Source organism: Vulpes vulpes, chromosome 8, assembly GCF_048418805.1.
Source record: "Vulpes vulpes isolate BD-2025 chromosome 8, VulVul3, whole genome shotgun sequence".
Lineage (NCBI taxonomy): Eukaryota > Metazoa > Chordata > Mammalia > Carnivora > Canidae > Vulpes > Vulpes vulpes.
In genome coordinates, this window is record NC_132787.1 from 35411056 (window position 1) to 35435109 (window position 24054).

General features: G+C 34.5%; 2 protein-coding genes across 4 annotated transcripts in view; one reads left to right on the forward strand and one right to left on the reverse strand.

The window, feature by feature from the left end:
* CLEC1A (C-type lectin domain family 1 member A) overlaps positions 1–12530 on the forward strand; it is a 26252-nt gene extending 13722 nt beyond the window's left edge. The window contains exons 4-7 of one of the 3 annotated variants that reach the window (XR_012002962.1): positions 729–880; positions 3035–3153; positions 4488–4729; positions 5592–6674. Coding sequence is in view for 1 of the 3 variants with exons in the window: in XM_025995603.2 (XP_025851388.1) it covers positions 729–880; positions 3035–3153; positions 4488–4638 (422 nt within the window). In the remaining 2 variants the exon portion in view is untranslated. Of the gene's footprint in view, positions 1–728; positions 881–3034; positions 3642–4487; positions 6675–11596 lie in introns of those variants that run through there. The other 2 variants (XR_012002963.1, XM_025995603.2) reach the window with 2 other exon arrangements.
* The window catches only part of LOC112917576 (C-type lectin domain family 1 member B), a 25915-nt gene continuing 11775 nt past the window's right edge, over positions 9915–24054 (reverse strand). The window contains exons 7-11 of the mRNA XM_025995604.2: positions 22679–22759; positions 14588–14734; positions 12685–12836; positions 11132–11253; positions 9915–10464 (exon numbers count right to left, since the gene is read on the reverse strand). Coding sequence (XP_025851389.2) covers positions 10332–10464; positions 11132–11253; positions 12685–12836; positions 14588–14734; positions 22679–22759 — 635 coding nt within the window. The 3' untranslated portion in view covers positions 9915–10331. The remainder of the gene's footprint in view (positions 10465–11131; positions 11254–12684; positions 12837–14587; positions 14735–22678; positions 22760–24054) is intronic.

A 24054-nucleotide genomic window follows, 5' to 3' on the forward strand; every position in this document is an offset into this window, starting at 1 on the left:
GACTCGATTACAAGTCACAAATCTCAAAGGCCCAAGGCTGTGTATCCTCATCAGTGTAAAGACCATGACTCTCAGGGACTAGTTCCTATACTTACAGCCTCTATTCATGTAGTCTACCTCACCCTTCACCTGTGCACTTACTTCTCTGACTTTGGTGCCCATCTTAATTTCTGACACATGGAAATTTACCATTCTAATTCATACTTTACTTAGTATTTATGTCTTTTTTTCTCAAATTTTATTTACTTGTCTTTAGAATGAGAAAAGAGTCCATATCTTATTGGTATACATATACTGCATTTTAAAAATCCTTTGCAATTATATAAGAAGATTTTGATGAAGAAAATTGTGGAAGCTTCAATTGTTTTTTAAAGAAAAGACATAATGAGTTTTTGAACATATGAAAAGTTCTTTACGAAATTGAATATGCTCTGTGTGCTGAATTATATAGGGCAAGAAACAAGGAAGTTCCAATCATTCATTGCTAGATTCCAAATTCCATGAAAGCTGTAGTGTCTGCTTTAACTTTCACCATATACTCAGTACCAATTACAGTTTCTGGCATATAGAGTGTTTAGTAAACATTTGTAGTTATCATTTGTGGGCAATTAAATATCTAAGAGAAAGGAAATTGATTCTTTTTTGAGTCATCAATACCATATAATTTCAGGAGAGGAAAGATCGCACACCTGGATAGAAAATAACACTAAAATTGGTTTCTTTCCAAGAAAACAGATGCAGCCCTTGTCCAGAAGAATGGAAGTGGCATGGGGACAAATGCTACCGGTTCTATAGAGAAAGCAAGAGTTGGCAAGGCTGTGAATATTTCTGCATTGCTGAGAACGCGACCATGCTGAAGATAAACACGCAAGAAGTGCTGGTAAGATGCTGATCAGTGTTTGAATTTTTCTCAAAAAGAGATTCTTAAAAGACCTGTAGGAAAGACTCGAAGGAGTCAATGTCCCTAGACTTTTGTACTTACTGCAATCAAGACCTAAGCCTTATTCTTATTGTTTTGAGTGATTCCCTGAGGTATGTAAAAGGAGTTCTCCTCACTACAAAAGGCGTTCCCCTCTCCATACCTTAGAAACATGAGAGGAAGCTCTCCAAAATCCCCATCAGTCAGAAATGAAAAAAAAAAGCCCTAATTTCTTACCTCTTTTAGTTTGGGAAAGAAGGGCCCAATACTGAGGTAATGTCAGAAAGATGAAAATAACATTTCCTATTCTTCCATTATAAAAGGACAAGTTTTTAATTGAAAAAAAATTAATTAAATCATTACTATAACCTGCAAATAAACATATTGTCCTTCAGAAGTTTAAACCTAACATAGACTAGTTGAGGCAAATGTGAAAGTAAAATTATAAATTGGCATGTATTAAGTATACGTAATTAAGATAAACTTCTAAAATCATGTCATTGTTCCCACCCTTTTAAAAAATATTTATTATTCCTTTGAATTTAATCTCTTAAGCAGTGTAACTGTTATTTATTTATCATTGTTTTAGCAGAAGTCTTGGCACAAAGTAGTTTATCAATAAGGGATTATTTAATCGAAATAAATGCCCAACTCACTATGTAAATTCTTAACAGCCTTCTAGTTACTCTTAATTCCTACCCACTTTTCTGAAATCTGTGATGAATGCAACTCTGCAATATTTCTCATCTACTAAAATAACATTTTTTATATTTTCTTAATGGCTCAATTTAGGCAGAAAGGGAGGTAATTTATTTAAGACAATGTGTCCCTACCATAAGCCCACCTAATTTTTCTTATTCTCTTTGTTTCCTCCACTTTTAGCATAAAAGAGGACCAGATATATAACTGAATTGTATTACATATAATGGTAGGAAATATTGTGAAAGTTATACAGTGGTTTTGTCTCATGCACTTCAAAGATTTATATATATTTAAGTAATTTTCATATGATTTATTTTAAAAACTTTTAATTTGAAGTGTCTACTATACAATTGGAAATAATTTCAACTATACTTTTTTTTGATATACCTACTAGATGACTATTGCTTAGTGATAGTTTCATATCTATTCCCAATAATCTTTTATTGAACCATATGTCATATGTCATTAATTATCTAAAGGGTTGAGGACATAAAACAAAGTATGTATCCTTAAGGAACTCATAGTATAGTGGAAAGGAAGGACATTAAAATTGATAATTATAATAAATGTAAATAATATCTATGTTAAAGGGTAAGGCTGGATAGAAGGAAGAAGGTAATTTAAAAAATATTCAATATAGAAGGGTGCTTGGATGGCTCAGTCTGTTGAGCATTCGACTCTTGATTTCAGCTCAGGTCATGATCTCAGGGTCATGAGATCAAGACCCAAGTCAGGCACTCCCCTGAGCATGGAGTCTGCTTGTCCCTCTCCCTCTGTTGCTCCCCTCACATCAAATAAATAAATAAAATCTTTTCAAAAATTCAGGATAGATATATATGAGTATAAATGTATATATGAATACTATACAAAAATATAAATGCACACACACATATATATATGAAAAATTTCCCTTTCTCCCTTTCGTTTTCTGAGACATAAATCATCTTTCCAAATTTTCTCTTACCTCTTTTTACATTAAAGTATAATTCATTATTTTTCCCCCTTTCTGGCCAGTCCCTTTTGCATATGTTTATAAAGAATACTTTCCCCGTTTTTACCCTCTTCTTTCCATATTCTTCCATTCACCCCATGAGTAAATCTGCCCCCCATGTTTTTAATATAGATATTAGTGTTTACTCTGTGACTTGAAAATAATGGGTTATTTATATATTTTGATTGATGTGATTTTGGTTTTAGAATATCAGTATATATTCCATACTTACAAGATAAATTCTTTAACTTGGACAAACTGACCTCCGCACACACACTTTTTCTCTCAAGTGTACTATGACCTATATGGGGCAGGACTCATGTGTTGTTCTCAGGGTAAAAGTGCTGGCTGGCCCTACACATCTCTGTGTATTATAGTATAACATCTCTAAAGCTAAAGGTCTTCTTGTGTGCCTTTCACAGGACTTTGCCATGCCTCAGAGCTACTCAGAGTTTTTCTACTCTTATTGGACAGGGCTATCCCGCAACGGCAGTGGCAAGGCCTGGCTGTGGATGGATGGAGCCCCTTACTCCTCTGAACTGTAAGCCTTCAGCACATTTGATGAGAAAGGCATTTAACAGAGAGCTTTCACTTGAGTGACTGAGTTCAGCAATTTGCTTCAATAAGCATTAATCAAACATCTGCTTTGTATTGGATACTGTGTTTATAAGAGGATGTACAAAGATGTATAAAAATAAAACACAGTGCTTGCTTTTGAATGGCTTGTGAACGAGTGAAGGAGACATACAAAATGTTAGTAAAATAGTAGGGGCAGTTCTCTGTCTGGGTGCTTTCAGAGTTTTTATTTCAGGGTCTGAAGTCCTTTAGAGCATTAGTAATTAAGAGTCTGGGCTCTGCTGAGGGAGGATGACAGAGACGGAGATAAAGAGAGAGAGAGAAGAAGGAAGAGGAAGAGGAGGAGGAGAAAGATGAGGGAAGAGATATTTTATGGATGAATAAACTGAAACTTAGATTGGAATGGTAACTGACCTAAGACCACATAACTTCACAACTTATCAATACCCAGAGGTAATATAAGACCTCAGATTTCGGGACACCTGGGTGGCTCAGTGGTTGAGCATCTGCTTTTGGCTCAGGGAGTGATCCTGGGGTCCTGGGATTGAGTTTAGCATCAGGCTTCCCACAGGGAGCCGGATTCTCCCTCTGCCTATGTCTCTGCCTCTCTCTGTGTATCTCCCATGAATCAATACATAAAATCTAAAAACAAAAAAACAAAAACAAACCTCAGATTTCTTGGCTTTCTGAGCAGTGTGATAGGGCACACATTTTTCAGAATATAGTTTCTGAGGGACACTGGGGTGGTGTAGTCTGTTAAGCATCCAACTTATGTGAGCGTTTACTTATCTGAGCATTAGATAAGATTGTGTGTGATATCTTTTCAAATAGCTAAATGTATACTTAAATATATTACAATTTGAAGCCATGTTTGGCCAGATACCTTTCTTCCCTATATATCATACAGGATTTATTATCCCAGCAGATGCGACATTCTTAATGTAATCCTTTTTATTTTATAGTTGATTAAACTGAATCACAGAGAAAGTAGATGACCTTTCAAATGATGGCAAAATCATATGATAAATTTATATTATAGTATGCATCTTAGTTTTAGTTAGAAACAATTTTTGTTGTTTTAGATGAACTGATGCTTGCTTCTAGGGAGAAGTATGGACATTAAGGGGCTGAAAAGGAAGAGCGTGGTGACCCCATCTCTCCAGTAAATTCATTCTGCATATCTATTCTATAATTTTATCAATCTAGGAGTACTCCCAATGTACTTTCTGGATATTTAACATTTCATTTTAGAAGTTACCAGTGATCTGATTAAACTTTCTTTTTTTTTTTTTCTTTAAGGTTTGAGATTATAATAGATTTTACCAGTCTGAGAAACAGGGACTGTGTGACCATCCTCAATGGAAAAGCTTTCTCAAAGGACTGCAAAGAGTTGAGGCGGTGTGCATGTGAAAGAAGGGCGGCCACAGTGAAGCCTGAGAGCCTCCATTAGTTTCCCTGCACCATTACATGGAAGAGATTGACTCTCCCATCATAATTACAATATCAAGCTCTCTTCAGGGAGATTGAAGATCAGAACAGAAGTTAGTCTATTTATGTGTACCTGTACTAGTTTGGTTTCAGTTCCTATCTTCTCTCATATGATCCATGTTTATACAAAAATTCAGCAAAAAGGTTGAGCCAAGCAAAGTCAATGCAAAGGATATTTAAACCATTGGAAGATGGGGAACCCTGGGTGGCGCAGTGGTTTGGTGCCTGCCTTTGGCCCAGGGCGCTATCCTGGAGACCCGGGATCGAATCCCACATCAGGCTCCCGGTGCATGGAGCCTGCTTCTCCCTCTGCCTGTGTCTCTGCCTCTCTCTCTCTCTGTGTGACTATCATAAATTAAAAAAAAAAAAAAAAAAAAAAAAACCATTGGAAGATGGGAGAAAAATAGGAAAGGCAATTTTTCTGACTGGTGGAGGAAGGATTTTCATGTTTCTTGTTCAGGATCACCAGCATTTCTGAGCTTCATGCATATATTTACCAGTCACAGAGAAGTCCTATCTATGTACCAACCAGTCCCAGAATCTCATAAAGTTGTCATCCACCTTCTGGACTCAGAGATAACTTTCTAGTGTTCTTCCTTCTTAGCATCTAATATCATCTCCCTATTTCCATGTCTTCCTTCATATTGAAGGAAGTGAGAAACTTACTGAAATAGAGGAAATAAATGTGTGTGACATCTTTTGTGGTTCAGTCAGTTTAGCATCTGACTCTTGATTTCAGCTCAGGTCATGATCTTAGGGTCCTGGAATTGAGCCCCGCATTGAGCTTTCTGCTGAGTGGAGCCTGCTTAAGATTCTATCTCTCCCCTCCCTCTATCCACCTTCCTCCAACTCACAACCTCAATTTCTCTCTCTCTTTCTCTCAAAGAAACTCCAATGATTGTGTCCTTTCTCTAGGAATTTCTTCCAGGAAAGAAATATTTTCAGCTCAGTACCATATCCAAATTACTGTCCTCGATGCTCCTTCAGAAAGACTGAAGACGAGAGCAAAAGTCAGTCTCTTCCTGAAGGTCTATAATAAGTTTCAGCTCCTATTCCATCTGATTCATGTTTATGCCTTCCAGGTACTAAAGATTTAATAATAATAATAAATGTAAATAATGTGAAATGTGTGTGATTTGAGAATAGATTCTGGGAAAATTTCTGTGTAGAGATATTCTTCAAAAGGCAAGTTTGTCATCAGCACATACCGAAAGATGAGTAAATAAAATTTTAATAGGATGAGTTATCCAATCAGGTCATGGAAAGTGGAAGAGAGACTGTGATATCTGCGCACATCACTGGCTCCTTGTTATAGGTACCTCCTTTCTCAGGATACCCATATGCACGGTCATCACAGGGGGCACTCACTGCAAATAACACCATCACAACCAGTGACTTTGTTGATCTATAGAGAAATCAATTTTAGGGGTTTAATGCTAGTGATGATAATCTACTATAAACCTTTATTTTTCAGCAATGAAAACTAGGGTGCTTCAGTTTTATTTTCAGAAAACATCTATCACATGGTGAAATGACATTAAATTAGCAAACATGATAAAGAGAACATTTCTGTATTATTCATTTTCATAAGACTGCATTATGTAGCAATCACTGCTTGTGGATTTCTTCCTTATGAATTTTCCTTTCAATTTTCTGTTGATTAATTATGAAATTTCTTCAGTGTTGAACAGATTCTGTGTTGATTTATTGTGTCATGCAAAAAGAACTCTATTTGTGGTCATAAAATGAGAGTTATAGGTCCCATAATCTGATCTATTATTGGGCAAATCACTTTACTTCATTAAGCTTATTTCATTAAGTATAAAGTGGAAATGTTTATAATTTTCTCATGGTGCTATTGTTAGCTGAAATGAAGTAAATATGAAATTAGTTTTATAATCCAAATTGAAATATATAATGTAAAAATATTAAAAATATGTAAAATAAAGGATTTAGTAATTTTTTTTTAAATAAAGGAGCACACACAAACATAAATAACCCTTTTTGGAGACCTGCATTCTTCAGTTAATTATAGAAAGTCACTTACATTGGGAAGCTGTGGATATTGTCAAATATTTTCTATGATGAGAGCAGATATTTAATCAATGCATTTTATATAATAAGCATGTAACAAGAAAGGTGGATTAGGACTTCAGCTAAGAAATTAAGTGTAATTTAAGTCTTGTTACTACAGGAAGAAAATGTGGTTCACATAAGCAAAGTCAAATGACTTTGTGGACTAGGTTGCAAATAGGGACAAGGCACATGTGTTGACTCCTGGCATCCTACATAACTGCAGTCTAGTTCAGGTTTGGATGATAAGTGTCTCTTTAAATGCCATTGCTTTAAAGAGTCTAGGTGCCAGGACAGTGGATGTTGTATAGTATTTAAAGTATTCCCACAAATCTGCCACCTGAGGAAGTGTCACTTTAGATAGTGAAGAGGAAAAAAATAGCATTTATTTGACATTTTTGCTATTCTTGACCTTATTTCTCTCCATCTTTACCCTCAATCCCATCATCTGTATAACAAAACTCACAACACTAATTACAATATGAGCAAATATCTCAAAGTACAAAAGAATAGTATGGCACATTTTATCCACAAACTTTTTTAAATTTAAGAATAGGAAATAATCATGACGTGATTTGCTGAGAACATTTTTCCATGGAGAATCAGAGAGTAGTGTCCTATGAATTAATTTTTGGCTTGAGAAGAACTTTTCTCTTCCAGGCTCTTGTGTGTTTAGGTAATTCTGAAGAAATTTCAGGAAAAGTCAAATGAGGCTTTCCTGGTAGATCGGAGTTCCCTACGGTACACAGTGAGCTATTTCTTTTCCTGAGGATACTGAACCAGCTCTTAAAACTTATCAACAGGAAACAGGTCATGGGTTCTTTAATAGCAGGAAGAGTGTGAAGAATAAGGGGAGCTTTTTCTTTGGGGACAGAAGCAATTATGAAATAAGTGGAAGAGTCTAGCAGATTGCCTCAGTTTTGGCCTTAATATTGAGGGAGTCAAATACTTTGCAAAGGAATTCTTGTCCTTTTTGAAGAATACAAAAAATTCATAATCTGATTTAAAGCATACATTTTTACAAGGTTCATTGGATGAATAAATTTTTAGGATCTAGTAATTTTATTATTCTATCAATAATACTATTCTAATTTGTTTTCTTTTTTACACACTTAATGCACTTTAGCCATAGCATATAACACAGCTTCTTTACATTTGTAGAATAGATTTTTCTGTTTCCTTCCCACCCCCTTTTTTAAAAGTTAACTTTGATCTCAATGAGATGGATCAAAGATATCCAATTAATTCTTGGTGAGACCAAGATCTAAAACATGTTAGCCCAGTGCCAAGGCCCAAACTCTTACCAGCGCCTGGAAAAAGACCCTGATAGTTTGGACCCAAGTAACTTGTAAGAAAAAAATCTTCTATCCATATTTGCTATATGAAAGGCAGCATTGCCACTGAGGAAATTTGTGGGAGTTTATACCAGCTGCGCTGTTGATAAGATTCTGACTTGAGAATCATATATTGCTGGGATGACATCAGCCAAAGGATGTTTGCCTTTTGCTTCATTGTACTTTTTCTTAAAAGAGTTATTAAATGCTTCCTATCCTTTCTCTAAACATACTTCCATGACAATGCTCTGAAGGATCTTGAAGACAAACAGTTTCTACTACTAAAAATTTTTATTGTTTCTCCTTCGTTCCAAGTTATTATATTCAGCTGCCAGCTGTCAGCTGTGAAAGCCAAACACAAGACTCAACTTATACTGTGTTTTCTGTGCTATTTTCTTTTCCTAGGTTCAGCAGAAAATTAGAGAAAAATCCCTTTTACTGAAAGGTCCACCATTTCATCTCCAGGTCAAGGGTAAATTAAAAAAGAAAAAAGAAAAGAAAAAAATAATTTAAAAAGAAAAAGAAAAAAAAAAAAACATGCCTTTTCCCTCCTTAAAGGACCTTAGCCTTTAGAGGTCACTTTTTACAATAGACTTCTAGGTTCATTTAAATGATTTCCACTGCCTCAGTGAATTAGGTTTTATTTTACTTTATTTTAACAGTATCTTTATTGTAAAGAAATATGAGATTCTAATGTAGCTTAACTACTCCTTGTGAAAAATGAGATTAATTAAAATTATATTGAGTTTAGCTGGTATTTGATGAGAATTTACTGTGTAGTAAGTTATTCTAAGGATGGTAAGTGGTAGAAAAGTAATACAGTAATAATTAGTGATTTTTTCCTTCCTATAAATTGCAAGACACTTTAATATCTCCTATCTCTTGGGAGCAAGCTAATCTATGTCCAAGGAGCCTGCCGACCTAGGATATAGATCATCTATAGATTTGTCTGAGGAGATTCATTAACTTTAAAACAGATACTCTGTCCTGACAGCTGCTAACATTTTGCATATAAACCTTATCTTCTCAATATTCCTATAATATGAGTAGGGAAAAGAGTCATTTTTATCTGGATTAACCAAATAATGTTGATGCCTAGAGATGACAGGTGATTTACTCCAGATAATGGTATTGATAAAGTGTCAAACTCTAGGAAAGGCACTAACATACATTCATAATTTAATCTTCAAATAATAATATGAAATAAGTCCTATAATTATTTTACAGTGAAGAAATTGAAGAACAGGAGATGCACTTGAAAGTGCCTGAGTGTTACTTCTTCAAAAAAGGCATCCAGATGGCTAACAGACACATGAAAGGATGCTCAACACCACTTATCATCAGGGAAATGCAACCAAACCACAGTGAGATATCACCTCATACCTATCAGAATGGCTAAAATAAAAAACTCAAGAAACAACAAGCATTAGTGAGGATGTGGAGAAAAAGGAATCCCTGTGTGTATTATTGTTGGAAAGGCACACTAGTGCAGCCATGTGGAAAACAGTATAGCTGCCTGTCTTCCTTTTATTTTTTATTTGTTTTTTAATTTTTTATTTTATTTTATTATTTATTTATGATAGTCATACAGAGAGAGAGAGAGGCAGAGACACAGGCAGAGGGAGAAGCAGGCTCCATGCACCGGGAGCCTGACGTGGGATTTGATCCCGGGTCTCCAGGATCGCGCCCTGGGCCAAAGGCAGGCGCCAAACCGCTGCACCACCCAGGGATCCCTGTCTTCCTTTTAATTCGAAAATCCATCTCTCTGTCCTACCATCCTACTGGTTTAAAAGAGAAAATGCATAGAAATCTGGCAGGTAGAGACTTTAAATAAAAGGCCACATTTATTTATTTGTTTATTTGTTTAAAAAAAAAGGCTAGAAATGTATCATCTCCCCAGTGGCTTATAGATTTTTGAGCAGAGTTTATAGTCACTATAGGCTATAAAATTTAAAAAGTACAAAGAAATTATTTTTCTTCATTTTGTTCTCTCCTTTCAGTATTTTGTTCTCTATAGGCTATAAATTGATTTTATTCTTGGCAAATTAAACAATATCAAATAAAGGCCTGGAAAGTATTGAAGAAAACTACCAAGTGTAAATGTAGAGATAGGTTTTGAGGGCAGGTAGTGAGTTTAGTAGCCCACACATAAGTTTACTTCTGCACTTGCTCTCAGAATTTTGTGGCAGGTTTTCCAATGACCTATTCAACATACTCTCATAAGATCTCTTCAAGTACAATTTTTTTTTCAGTTAGAGGATCTCAATGCATACTTCTCACAGATAAAATATTTCCAAATGCTGCAGTTAGGAGAAGAAAGGAACTTGTCCTGTAGATATCCACAGAGCTGGTTAGTTGATTGCAATGTCTGTACTGGCGACCTGGAGAAGCAAGTCAGTGGATTTGACGTTAGGGTAACTGGTGAGAGGTGGGTAGCTTTTATGTTTTGTTTTGTTTTAATACGGTACCCTCCTGTAGCACCCTCTTTCTTCAGTAATAGAACTATTTTCTCTCAATAAAAAATATGTTAACATAATATCAAAAAACCTTATAAAAACAAATACACAAAAATAAGCTGTAATGTAGGATCTCTTTCCTGACTCTTAATTCTCAGAATACTAAAGCACCTAATCCTGTTCACCAATCTTCCTAGTTCTATCTAAAAAAAAAAATTAATAGGGAAAAATAAATCAAAGTAAAAAGCTTAACGGGGAAATCTCTTAATAGTTCCTATAACTTTTTTCTCCTAGCATTCTCTAGCCATTAAATGATATACAGGAAATGTCTGTGAAAATTATATTGTTCATTCAGCATCTCAAATTTTGTTGTGAATGTGCTAGAGCATCATGGCAGCAGGACTGAAAGGAGGAAGACTTGGAAACCATGAAGCTACTCTTAAATTACCTCAGTTTTGATTCCAATCAAAAGCCTGTGGAATGATCATGCTGGCTATGTCTTCTGGAGAAAATTTGAGGTGTAAAATAAAATGAACTTTGGAATCCCCTCATGTTCCTAATTTTTCTTGTCACATTTCCCTCAGACACTTACAGGTCAGGGGAGGGAGAGGAACCATCTTGCCAAAGCCAAGGTTTGCTGAGTCCATCTTGAGACAGTCCCACCCAGTAATCAAAGCCACTTTTGACCTTCTTCAGGCTGCCAGTGATAAAGTCCTAGAAGAAACAAGACCTGAACAGTGAGCTGAGGGGAAAACAATAAACTATCATGAAATACAAAGTTTGGCATTTTGCCTAGACAGATATTAATGGGGACTTGAGAGCTAAAGAATAGGAGAAAGGGTTTTATTTATTTATTTCTTAAAGATTTTATTTATTTATTTATTTATTTATTTATTTATTTATTTATTTATTTATCTGAGACACAGAGTGAGAGGCAGAGATACAAGCAGAGGGAGAAGCAGGCTCCCTGCGGGGAGCCCAATGCAGGACTCGATCCCAGGACCCCAGGGATCATGCCCTGAGCCAAAGGCAAATGCTCAACCACCGAGCCACCCAGGTGTCTCAAGAGGGAGGGTTTTAAAGAAGAAATATATCTTATAGATTTTTTTTATTGCCATATGATAGATGGTGTGTTAAGGACTATGGGGAAAATAGGTGTCTGGTATTAAAATAAACCTAACAGATCCAGAGTTGGGCAGATAATATATGTCAAAACAGGATGTTATACTGAACCTTCATTACCAGGAAAAATAAAAATATCCTTGACATCATAGACCATGTAGATCATTCTTTCCCAATATTCTTCAATATGAGAAATAGTTTGGGAGATTCCAGAGGAAACTTAACTACAGGCATATTTTGTCAGAAAAAAACACTTAACTTTTGTCACCAAATTTGCACAGAATAGTGTAAACCTATCATTGCTATAAGTCCAAGTGGCCTTAGTCTACTCCATATCTTTAACATATCCTTAAATTGTTCTCTCATTATTCTTGGAAAAATGAACTTTAACTAATTATTGAATATAACAAGTGTACATTTTAATAAGGTCAGAAATGTGTAACTGTATTCTACTTCATACATATTCATGGGTAAAAATGATTTCAGGAAAGCACCGTTTGTTAGGATATTAGTAAACTAAGCTTAATGTCAACTAAACATTTCATTTAGCAAATGCTTATTTTTATAGACCTCGCCATTTCATTACATCATCTCCCTTTTTATACTCTTTCTCTTTTTATTACAAAATTGCTATTGGCTGTTAACTTCCCTACATCATTGAAAATAACAAATTTGTAACAAATATACAATTATAATGGATGTATATCTTGGGATGGATTAACAAGTGACAAAATGATATTTCCTTTATTCCCTCTCCTTTCTGATAACAAAGGACGTATCACTAACATATTCCCCTGGATTTCTGGATCACGTCCTGGTTTTCTTGTTGTTATTGTTTGTCCTATTAAAAGGAAAACAAACCTTGGTCATTCCTACTTTGTGTCTTTTAAACCCTTATTATATACAATAAATATACTACTGTTATAGAATATTAAGAAATCCTATCTAATTAGAATCAGTCCTTTCTTTTAATGGGTATCAGGGTATTTTCAGAATGATATGAAACTATGAGATGGTGTTTACCATTTCTTCTTTGCTGTCTATTTGTAGAAGATTAGAGCCCTCCTTCAAACAGTCCTCCTTACTGGTGTGCCAAATTTTCCAGTTTTCAAAGACATGGTAACAGCTTTCTCCATTCTGAATCCAGTTGTCAGGACAAGGGCTACAGTTGTGGGCTTTGAATATACACATTTTACTTTGTTAAAGTTATTATAATAATATCAGCAGCACATTTCCTCAAAAGAAACCCTTGTCTCACCCCCAGTGAAGCTGAACATTGCAACCAAATGGTTCAGATGAGGCAATACTTACCACAATAAGTTTTATATAATTATTTCCAACTGCACTAGGTCTGTAAGAATTAGTTTAAGACAAAATTAATTTCAGAATATTTTTCCCAAACTGTTCCTTTTCTATAATAGTGGAACTGAATACTCTATTTTTATAACTCTTCATCTTTTTAAGTTTACAACACATATAGTCTTTATTGTTAGCTTATTGTTCCATGTCTGTAAATCTTACTGGCCCACTTTAGTTGGAATATATACTGGGCCATCAGGCAAGATAATAATAAGTTTCAAGTTGATGTATAAATTCTGAGAGTTAAATATGAAAATGTTTCCTATAGGATGCATAGAACAAACAGTGCACTTTGAGAAGTGATTTGAAATATGTGGATGAAGAAAACTGAAGAAAAACATAAGTGACCAATAAGCTTATTTCAGGACTCAGGTATAACTTATTTGTAAGCCATATTGTTTGATCAGTTCTATGAAATCTGTCTTAAGAAAGAATGTATTCACAAAAGAATTGTGCTCAAGAGTATAAAAGGGGAACCAACCAAGTGTTTCTTGCACAGAGGGAAAGACAATGAAATTTCTAGAATCCTAATTTCTAGAGAGAGGCCTTCTATCTAAGGTCACAAATAGTTCATTATCGTTGTTCAGGGTCGGCTGTTGAGTTGTTTAAAACTTTTCAATTTCTTTTTTTTAAACTTTTTTTTTATTGGAATTCAATTTGCCAACATATAGCATAACACCCAGAGCTCATCCCACCAAGTGCCCCCCTCAGTGCCCATCACCCAGTCACCCCAACCCCCTGCCCACTTCACCCTCACTGATATTTTCACTCATTTTCTCTCCTTTCCCTTTATTCCCTTTCACTGATTTTTATATTCCCCCAAATGAATGAGACCATATACTGTTTGTCCTTTTCCAAAGCTTTTCAATTTCTTTTGTTTGGAATCTATGCTAATTAGTGTCTTAACTATTGTTAAAGTTATAGCAAGAGTGGTGTTGACAAAAGCAGCTGAAAAATTGGAGATATATTATTTGTAGATCTCCAAAATGAATTATTGCCATTGTCTCAAGGTTAATGGCTCAGAGGTGGGCCTAACTTATGCATGCAAAAGTCTATTATATTTAAAAACACTGTTGGGCACACATTGATTCTGTAAACATTTTTTTTTTTTTTTGGCTAAATTTCAACTAGAAGGTAGGTTTTTGACCTCTTTCATTGGTAATTATTTAAATGGTATCCTATAGGGATGATTAATATCAATTAAGCAACCATAAAATACTTGACAAAGTATTTCTATGCAACACATAGAAATAAGGCTGTCTTATGTTTAAAATTCTAGTAAAAAATGTAAAAGATAAATTTGAAGTAATTTCATAGAATTTTTAAAAAGAGTTGAACTCTGCTTTGTAAATCTGCATTTCTTGAGATCTCAGTATTCTCCACATACTATTGTAGTATATAAACATATAAATAACATTGAACTGGAGTGTGGATCAAAAGATGTCTCTCCTAATTTAAAATTCTGCCTGCAATTTTGTAGACAGTAAGATGAGTGCCACTGTTTCTTTTGAGGAATTGGTGCCCATATTTGTATCTGCACCATGGAAACTGATTTTGTATCAATTACCTGAACTGAAAGAGTTTTGCATCAAGGTTTGGCAATATTTCATCTGAAGGCTATGGTTTCTCTTCCATTGTGTGAAATTCAACAGTGCTCTGTCCTGATGGATGAGCTTTTCTTGCTGTTTCATTGCAATGGTAGATACCTGGAACACTTCAAACAATAACAATAATTCTTAATTAAAAATACTGACAAATTACAACACAATAATTCTTCCATACAGAGTAAGGACAACTATAGATTACTGATTATTTTGTGACTTTAGTTTGCACTAAGTTTTTGTTTAAAGTTTACACTGTTCAGGGATCCCTGGGTGGCTCAGCGGTTTAGCGCCTGCCTTTGGCCCAGGGTGTGATCCTGGAGTCCCAGGATTGAGTCCTGCATCAGGCTCCCTGCATGAAGCCTCTTTCTCCCTCTGCCTGTGTCTCTGCCTCTCTCTTTCTCTGTGTCTCTTATGAATAAATAAATAAATAAAAATCTTTTAAAAAATATAAAAAAATAAAGTTGACACTGTTCAAGAATCAAAAACTTCAAAGGATACAGAGGAAAAATCCCCTTTGCCACTTGGATGGATGTACCCAACTCCACTCCCCAGAGCAGTCAGGCTTATGAATTTCTTTTTTATTCTTCCATACATATTTTGAATTTTATCAACCAATGAATATAAAATGCTTCCTCTTCTCTTTAAACAAATAGTAACAATCTACTTATATGGTTTTTCATATTTTATCTTACCACTTAAATATATTTTGGACATAATTCTTTCTGTATCAGTATACAAAGAGCTTTCTCGTTCTTTTATTTTATTATCAGACTCCATTATAAGGGTATATCATGATTTATGTTAGTCATTCTCTACTAACTTTTAGACTATTTGTAATCTTTTGGTATTTCGGAAACAAATACTGTAATAAAGAACCTTAATCATACATAATTTCACACATATGCAAGTATATTTTTAAGGGAAGTTGCTAGGTCAAAGTTTATGTGCATTTAAATTGTATATAGATATTTCCAAATTACCTTCATGTAGGTTGTTGGAAGTGGTATTTCAATATCATTTGAATTTGCATTTCCATTTTTACTCTTGGTGTTGAAACTTTATTTCATACATATAAAGGTCAGTTGCATTTCTTTTTCTATGAAGTGTATAGTTATATATGGCCTATATAATCACATGCTGTAATTTTTTTCATTGAGTTTCTAGTCTTTTCGTTATTGTTTTATATGAGGTCCTTATTGTGCTATGAGAATTCATTCCAACAGGTCCGGGATCAGCTTGAGCAGTGTTTCTTTTTTTTTTCTTTTTTTAAAAATTTATTTATGATAGTCACAGAGAGAGAGAGAGAGAGAGAGAGAGAGAGAGAGGCAGAGACACAGGCAGAGGGAGAAACAGGCTCCATGCACGGGGAGCCCGACGTGGGATTCGATCCTGGGTCTCCAGGATCGCGCCCGGGGCCAAAGGCTGGCGCTAAACCGCTGCACCACCCAGGGATCCTTGAGCAGTGTTTCTAAAGTTCCTGCCTGGCACTGACCTCTGGACAAAGTATGAGACATACTGAATAATAGTATATAACTTTGTAATCATCAGTCTGAGGATTTTTTGGTCAGATGATCCTGGCTTGTCAGCATTGTTTACTGATGCCATATGAATGATGATTTGCCCCTGGTCACAAGGAGATTCTGAGTAGGCTCTGCTGTTGAAGCTGATTACCTGGCAGAAATATGGCTATGTGGTCAGCATAATAAAAAAGTACCCAAGCAAGACTCATCTTGGGTTCCCTGCTACCAAAGTGCTCTGTGTTCCTGACTCAAGAGAGAATTCACATCCTGAGAGGACAGTTACAGAGGGAAGACAAAGTGCTTATTTGCACCCGGGCTCTTCAGACCATATCCTTACCTTAATGTGGTTCTTAAACTGTATCCTTTTCTTGTAATAAAATGTAGATTTGTCAGCACTGTCATTTCAAGTCCTGTGAATCTTCTTCTCCATTCCTATTTAACTGATTCTGTTACCGCACTTAACATTTTGGTAATGCATGATGTGAGCCATGAATCTCCCAGTGTCTTTTGATTTTGCTTTGGGTAGTTCACCCCACCACATACATCAGATGCTTTTTGAGTCATTTTTAGCAAATGTCTTACACCTGAGATTATATTTTTATAAATATATTTCACTTTCATATTTTGATGTAGCTGGAATTTATTTTGTTGGAATGTATAAGATATGACTTCCAAATTCTTTCCCTAGATGGCTACATTGTGCTCTCATATCATTTACTAAACAACCCACTCCTCATCCTCTTTTAACTGCCATCTTTAGCTTACTGTAATTTTCAATAAACTACTTTGATATATTTATATTATTTTAATTATATTTAATCTACTTGCTTATCTACTCATATGTCAATACCGCATAGGCTTCATTATTTTAGATTTATAATTTATTTCAATATTTGGCAAGGGCAGTCCTCCCATTTTCATATTATTTTTACATTTTTTGTAGTTCTTTACCTATAAATCTGAATAGCTTTTTAAATAAGTACTTTTTTAAAATATTTTTTAAAAATTTATTTATTTGATAAAGAGAGAGAACAGGAATACAAGCAGGGAGAGGGACAGAGGGAGAAGGAGAAGCAGACTCCTTGTTACACAGGAAACCCAATGCAGGGCTCGATCCCAGGACCCAGGGATCATGACCTGAGCTGAAGACAGACACTTAACCGACTGAGTCATCCAGGCACCCCAAATCAGTTCTTTTTAAAAATCATATTATAAAGTATCAATTCCTATTTTATTAAATATTTTTTAACATAGATATTGACTTTCTTTATGCTGTTTGGCTTTTATAGAATTCCTTGAATCTGTTGCTTCATATTTTTAATCAGTGTGGGAAAATATTCATGTAATAAGTCTTAAAATAATATTACTTTTGTCTAACTCTCTCTGTCTTCTACACTTGGGTCTACTATTTCACATATGCTAATCTTTCTCAATATACTCTAGGACTCTCATCCTCTTCTACGTTTTGCTCAAGAGCTATGGACAATGGATGAATATGCCTTATCTATCAGTAATCCTGGTTGCTAGTGGCTTGGATTATGTTCCTTCTTCTTAGCGAAAGGTTGAATGTAACCAGAGTGGGGAGTAAGAGAGTGATGTTATTTATTTATTCTATTTATAATCTGGTATGTTTGGAAATTCCCTTTTAGGAATTTGAAGTATTGTTCCAAAATTTTGAATTTTGATGTTTTCTAGATTAATTACATTCTTGAGTCTATTTCTGTTTGTTTATTACTACCTGAAAAGGTTGTACTACATAAAGCTGTAATAAAATTGGAGAAAGGGAAAGGAGACTTCTCTTTAGTTTCCCCCTAAATGGGAAGCAAGGTATTGTATCTTTACTGGTGTTCTGCTTGTAATCAATTTGCAACAAGTGAAGAACAAAGATTCAAGTGTATTTACTTAGGGGAATATAAAACAAATGTTTTTAAAGCCCTCAAAATAAGAGCATTTTTTATATCATGTTATATGATATATCTAATTGATGAATTAAGAAAATGAAAAAGAACAGTAAAAATAAAGGGAAAATATGACTTTTTAGAAAATATTTTGCACTATAGAGTTTTTAAAATAGAAAGTAATTAGCATAAATCATATGGTAGGACAAATAGAAAATATAAAATAGTAGGAAGAAAATAAGAAATTACTCCTACTTACATTGAAACCTACCATTCAAATAACAGTTGCTAATAGTTTATATCTATTGAAACTTTTTCCATATGTGTATGTAAAAAACACATCTATTTTACATATAATGTTTATGAGACTGTATTTTTCCATTACTGACTTATTAATCATCTTATTTCATGGCAAAATATTGCATAACCATATCTCCATGTTAATAACAATAGTTCTAAAAGACTTCTTTAAATTACTGCAGTGTATCCTTTTATATCAATGTAACATGATTAATTTTTACCAGTTATTTTATTTTCAGATATCTATGTATGCACTTTTGATGGTATATAGGAATAATTTATAATTAACTCATTCATTACTTTATTACCATGATACTTTAAACAGGATATAGATTTCCATTCATTACCCTTTGTGAGAAACATGTCCTTTTTTCTACTATGTATATTAAATTACATACATTATATGTGTTATAATGTGTATAGTACATTATTATATATATAATTTAAATATTAGTATTGACTTTTACAATGAAAATTTTCATGGAAAAAACATTTCATATTCTTTGTTAAAATGGAATGATGATTAAGATAAAATAATTATTAAAAATTAAACATGATTTTTATAGCTCAAAATCTACTGGCTGTAACATAATCTATAACTAGGAAGGACAAACAGGAATGTTTGAAGTACACAAAATTGTTTCTTAACACAACCTTTTTGTTTTTATAACTAGTTCTACTTAACAAAAGTCCTAAGAATATTTTGAGAATGTATAAGATGACCTTGGTAAATGACAATTTTGGGGGGCACCTGGCTGGCTCAGTCAGTTGAGCATCTGCCTTCATCTCAGGTCATGATCCCAGGGTCCTGGAATCAAAACCCACCATGAGCTCCCTTCCCAGTGGGAAGTTTGCTTGTCTCTGCCTCACTGCCTTCTCTCTGCTCATTCTCTCCACTCTCTCTCTCTCAGATAAATAAATGAAATCTTTAAAAAAAAATGACAGTATCAGTAGCACAAAAATGAAAGTCACTATACTTGAACAAAAGCCAATGGTAAAAGTATTTTACATTGGTATAGTGATATTTAAAAATTTGAAAAGTATTTATACTTATTAACACACAAGAAAAGAAAGCCAAAACTTTTATTTGTAAGTATGTCCAGAAATAACTGAAAGTTTTAAATACTTTTTAAAAAAGATTGTATTTATTTATTCATGAGAGATACAGAGAGAGAGGCAGAGACATAGGCAGAGGGAGAAGCAGGTCCTCGAGGGGAACCTGAATGGGACTTGATCCCAGGACCCCGGGTTCATGTCCTGAGCCAAAGGCAGATGCTCAACCACTGAGCCACCCAGGCGTCCCAAGTTTTAAATACTTTATTTTCTGGCTAGCTTTTCTTTATCTTCATTGAAATATTTTCTTCACCCAACTTTTGTTCTGGAAGTTAAAAATATTGTTTAATACATTCCATGGGATTACAACATTAAAAAACAACAAAAAGTAAACACTGATATTGTCACCATATATCTCCTTCTCCTGATCCCATTTTTAGTTACTTCTTATATATCTTTCCAGTATTACCTGGCATATGAAGAAAATATTTGTTCTCAATCAAATTGTGGTGTACTGTATACATGACTTTAGAAGTTGCTTTTTTCACTTAAGGATGTATCCGGAAGACATTTATGTATCAGTCCATAGAGAGCACCTGCTTTTTACTGCTGTTGCTTCCCCCCCCCCCCCTTTTAAAACCCATCTCTCTCCTCTCCCTCCTTCTCCCCTCCCCTCCTCTCTCCTCTTCTTCCTCCTCCTTCTCTATTTCCTCTTCTTTCTCTTCTCCTCCCTTCTTTTCTTTTCCTCCTTCTGTTTCTCTTTGTTTTCCTTCTTTTTCTCCTCTTTGTTTCATGGTATTCCATGGTGTGGATGTAATATTGTACTATTGTTAATTTAAATGATCCCTTAAATGATAGGCATTTGAGTCCTTACTATTTTTTTTATTCCCCGTTGCTGTATGTGTAGGTTTATCTATAGGAAAAGTTTCCAAAAGTGGGATTTCTGGGTCAAAAATAATTAGTATAGTTTAAAATAACCCAGAGTTTGTCAGGAACATGATTGTCATAATTTATCTAAACAGATTTCATGAACTATACAGAGAGAAAAACAAAATTAAAATTATATTGACAGCAAGTTTCTTGAGGACATGGAAGATGTAGAGTATGCTTTTACAAACACCCTTAGTATGTACTATGTGTGTTTTTTGGCTATGTAATAATTGGTGATTGGAGACTATAGGTTCATTTTTATATAAAGACATATTCTATATCCCAATTACTTAATAATATTACTTGAAGTATTGCATCTTTAGATAATCTTGTTTTTAATTGAAAATGTTCTTTATAAACTTCATTTGTTTTATCTTCTAACCCCAGGTAGTTCATATTTATAAAGCAGCATTGAAATTTATTATATCGGTGTGATATTTAAACCATATCTTTTAATATTTGCAATGCCAGTTAAATATGAATTCTTGGGGGATCCCTAGGTGGCTCAGTGGTTTAGTGCCTGCCTTTGGCGGGGGGCCTGATCTTGGAGCCCCGGGATCGAGTCCCACATAGGGTTCCCAGCATGGAGCCTGCTTCTCCTTCCGGCTGTGTCTCTGCCCCCCACCCCCTCTTTCTATGTCTATCATAAATGAATAAATAAAATCTTTAAAAAAATATGAATTCTTGTACTGTCATTAGAATGGAGTTCAACAATATTCTGTTCAAAGTGTCCAGATTTTAGAAAAGAAACTGAATCATTAGATGTTAATTGATTTATCAGTTAGTTCTCTTTCAACTCTGGCATCTATTTCCAGTGTGTCTGTTTGATAAATATATATTTAAATGTGAGTTACTTAAAAAAAAAAAGACTTGGATTTGGTTTAAATAATGCATTTTTATATGAAGCACAAAGAGAGTAGAGTGAGATAAGGAAAGCTTTCTGGAAGTGCTAACATTTGCTGTGAGCAGTAAAATTTCTTTTGAGATGATAGACAAGGTAACAATTCTTTATTGAGCTTCTAGTAATCCTTAAATCAATTTTCTAAGAAGAATCAGGAAAATAAACTCACAACTAATATGAACAAGATTAGGTTTCTTGTATTTTGTGAAAGTAAATCTGAACCCATCTCTTTCTCATTGTAGAACTCATAATTCTCCCTCATTGCTAGTCTTCTACATAAATAAATGCTTTGCCAGAGCATATGAAAAGGAAGAATTATCTGAACTATAATTTTTATCTCTGTCTTTCTAACCTTCTTAGTACTAGCATGAATGATAATGCAGTTATTAGTTGTTTTTTTGTTTATTTTTTAGAATCATAGCCCTGTAATTATATTTTATAGAAGTTTCACTTGCCAGATATGAAAACATGTCTTAAATTTAAACTAAAGGAAATAAATGTGATTAAATATGGCCCACATAAAATGCTTAGATTTGCATTAAACTTATTAATTTGTACTTTGCCTAATGTAAAGTGAAAGACTTACTAAAATAATCTGCATAAAAATAAGTTTAGAATACATACAGTTTTAGAAAAGAAAGCTTTATACTTAATCCTGCAAATTGCATACTAATATGATTCACAAATTGAATCATAATAATAGGTAATTATTTGCATTATTTTCCCCAAAGAGACCTACAGCATTAGAATTGGGCTAAAAAACATGCAAATGAACATTAAATGTTATTAAAAGTGACATACAAGTGCTTTGTGAGTTATATAAATGTCCCATAATTTAAATTAGGAACACTTGGGGGGTCTGGGTGGCTCAGTCGGTTAAGCATCTGACTTCACCTCAGGTCATCATCTCATGGTCCTGGTATTAAACCCCTTATCGGCCTCCCTGCTGAGCAGGGAGTCTGCTTCTCCCTTTCCCTTTTCCTCTATCCCTCCCCAGTCTCATGTTCTCTCTCTTGAATAAAAAAAAAAAAAAAATCTTAAAAAAATTAGTAAGTCATTATAAAATAATCACTTATATGCATTTACATGTTTCTAATTGTTTCTCTATTTATAAATTATGACATTTTATTTATAATGATATACATAAACAGAATTGTATATAAAGGTATATGCAGGGATGCCTGGGTGGCTCAGCAGTTGAGCGTCTGCCTTCACCTCAGGGCGTGATTCTGGGATCCAGGATCGAATCCCACATCGGGCTTCCTGCATGGAGCTCACTTCTCCCTCTGCCTGTGTTTCTGCCTCTCTCTCTGTCTCTCATGAATAAATAAATTAAATCCTTAAAAAAAAAGCTATATTCAGCATATATGTAGGTTTGCAATGTATAATTGTGTATAAAGTATATGAAATATATGTATATAGATTATTTTGAAGATATCCTTGTGTACTTACACTTGAGGCCCAAGAAAACGGAGGTTGCTATTGAGCCCACGCAGAGAATACATGTAATCACTGTCACCAGACACCATGCTCCTGGAGTAGGATGGGGCAATGACAGTGAGTTAGAGAAAGTAGATGAGAGAAATGGGTTGGGATAAAACTAGACTGAATGAAAGAATTAGTATTCTTACTCGAGAATCCTTGAGGCCATGGGAACTGTGATAACAGGAAAAAAGAACTCCAACTTTTTGAAATGCAAGTTAAAACTCAGAACACCTTTGATTTAGAAAGATGTCAAATCCAAGAGGTTAAGTAACATACTCCTCTTGCCTCTTATGATGCTACAATCTTACTAACTAGTTACCTATATTCTATTCCGACAATCTTTTAGAGATTATAGCAAACCAGGTAGCAGGCTTTCATATTTGAAAGTAGAAATGCTGTGGCACATCATCCCTTTTCAGTGCCACTTGAACATGACTGTTTCTGAGATATTTCTTTTAAACATACAATTTTGGATGAGGAATACATCCCCTCCACCCCAGGTAATTTTGCATCTATCCAGGAAAGAAAAGTGAAGAATGTGTGGTTTGTTATATTCTTAACACAAATCGGAGAAAAAATAAAACTTATCTTTGGATTATGTGGTAGGCTGAATAATGCCCCTGTCCCAAATGCCCATGTCCTACTCTCTAGAACTTGTAAATGTTACCTTTTGTGGCAAAAAAAGACTTTACACTGTATTAAGTTAAGGATCTTGAGATGACATTATGCTTTTTATCTGGGCCTTTATAAGTGAGAGGTTAGTGGTCAGGGTGCTACATGATGATGGAAGCAGAAAGAAATTTGAAGGCGTAACTGCAGGCTTTGAAAATGGAGGAAGGGGCCATGAGCCAAGCGGAGCAAGAAATGCAGCTCTAGAAACTGGAAAACACAAATAAATGGAATCTCCCCTAGCTAGAGCCTCTCGAAGGAATGCAGCCCTGTCAACATTTTGCCCAATGAAACCTATTCTGGAATTCTGATCTTTAGAACTGTTAAGATACTAAATTTATGTTGTATTAACTCTCTTGGTCTGTGGTAATTAATTATCAACACAATAGGAATCGAATACAAATGTTACAGAAGAACACCAGGACTGATCACCATAGCACACAGCTTCAGGCTGGTAAGATTTTCAGTTTTTCAACCTATTTTTTTCTCTTTATTTCCTAGTGTTTGTCAGATAACTTTCAGGGCATTTTATACAGGAACTAAAATAATAAAAATATATGATTTTTTTCATTTATCTTCCAAATCCAGGAATTCTTTGTCCTTCCAGCAAGAGACAGGGGAAAAAGTTACCATATATTTGTCAAATCCATTGATCTCTTCCTTTTGCACCTTTA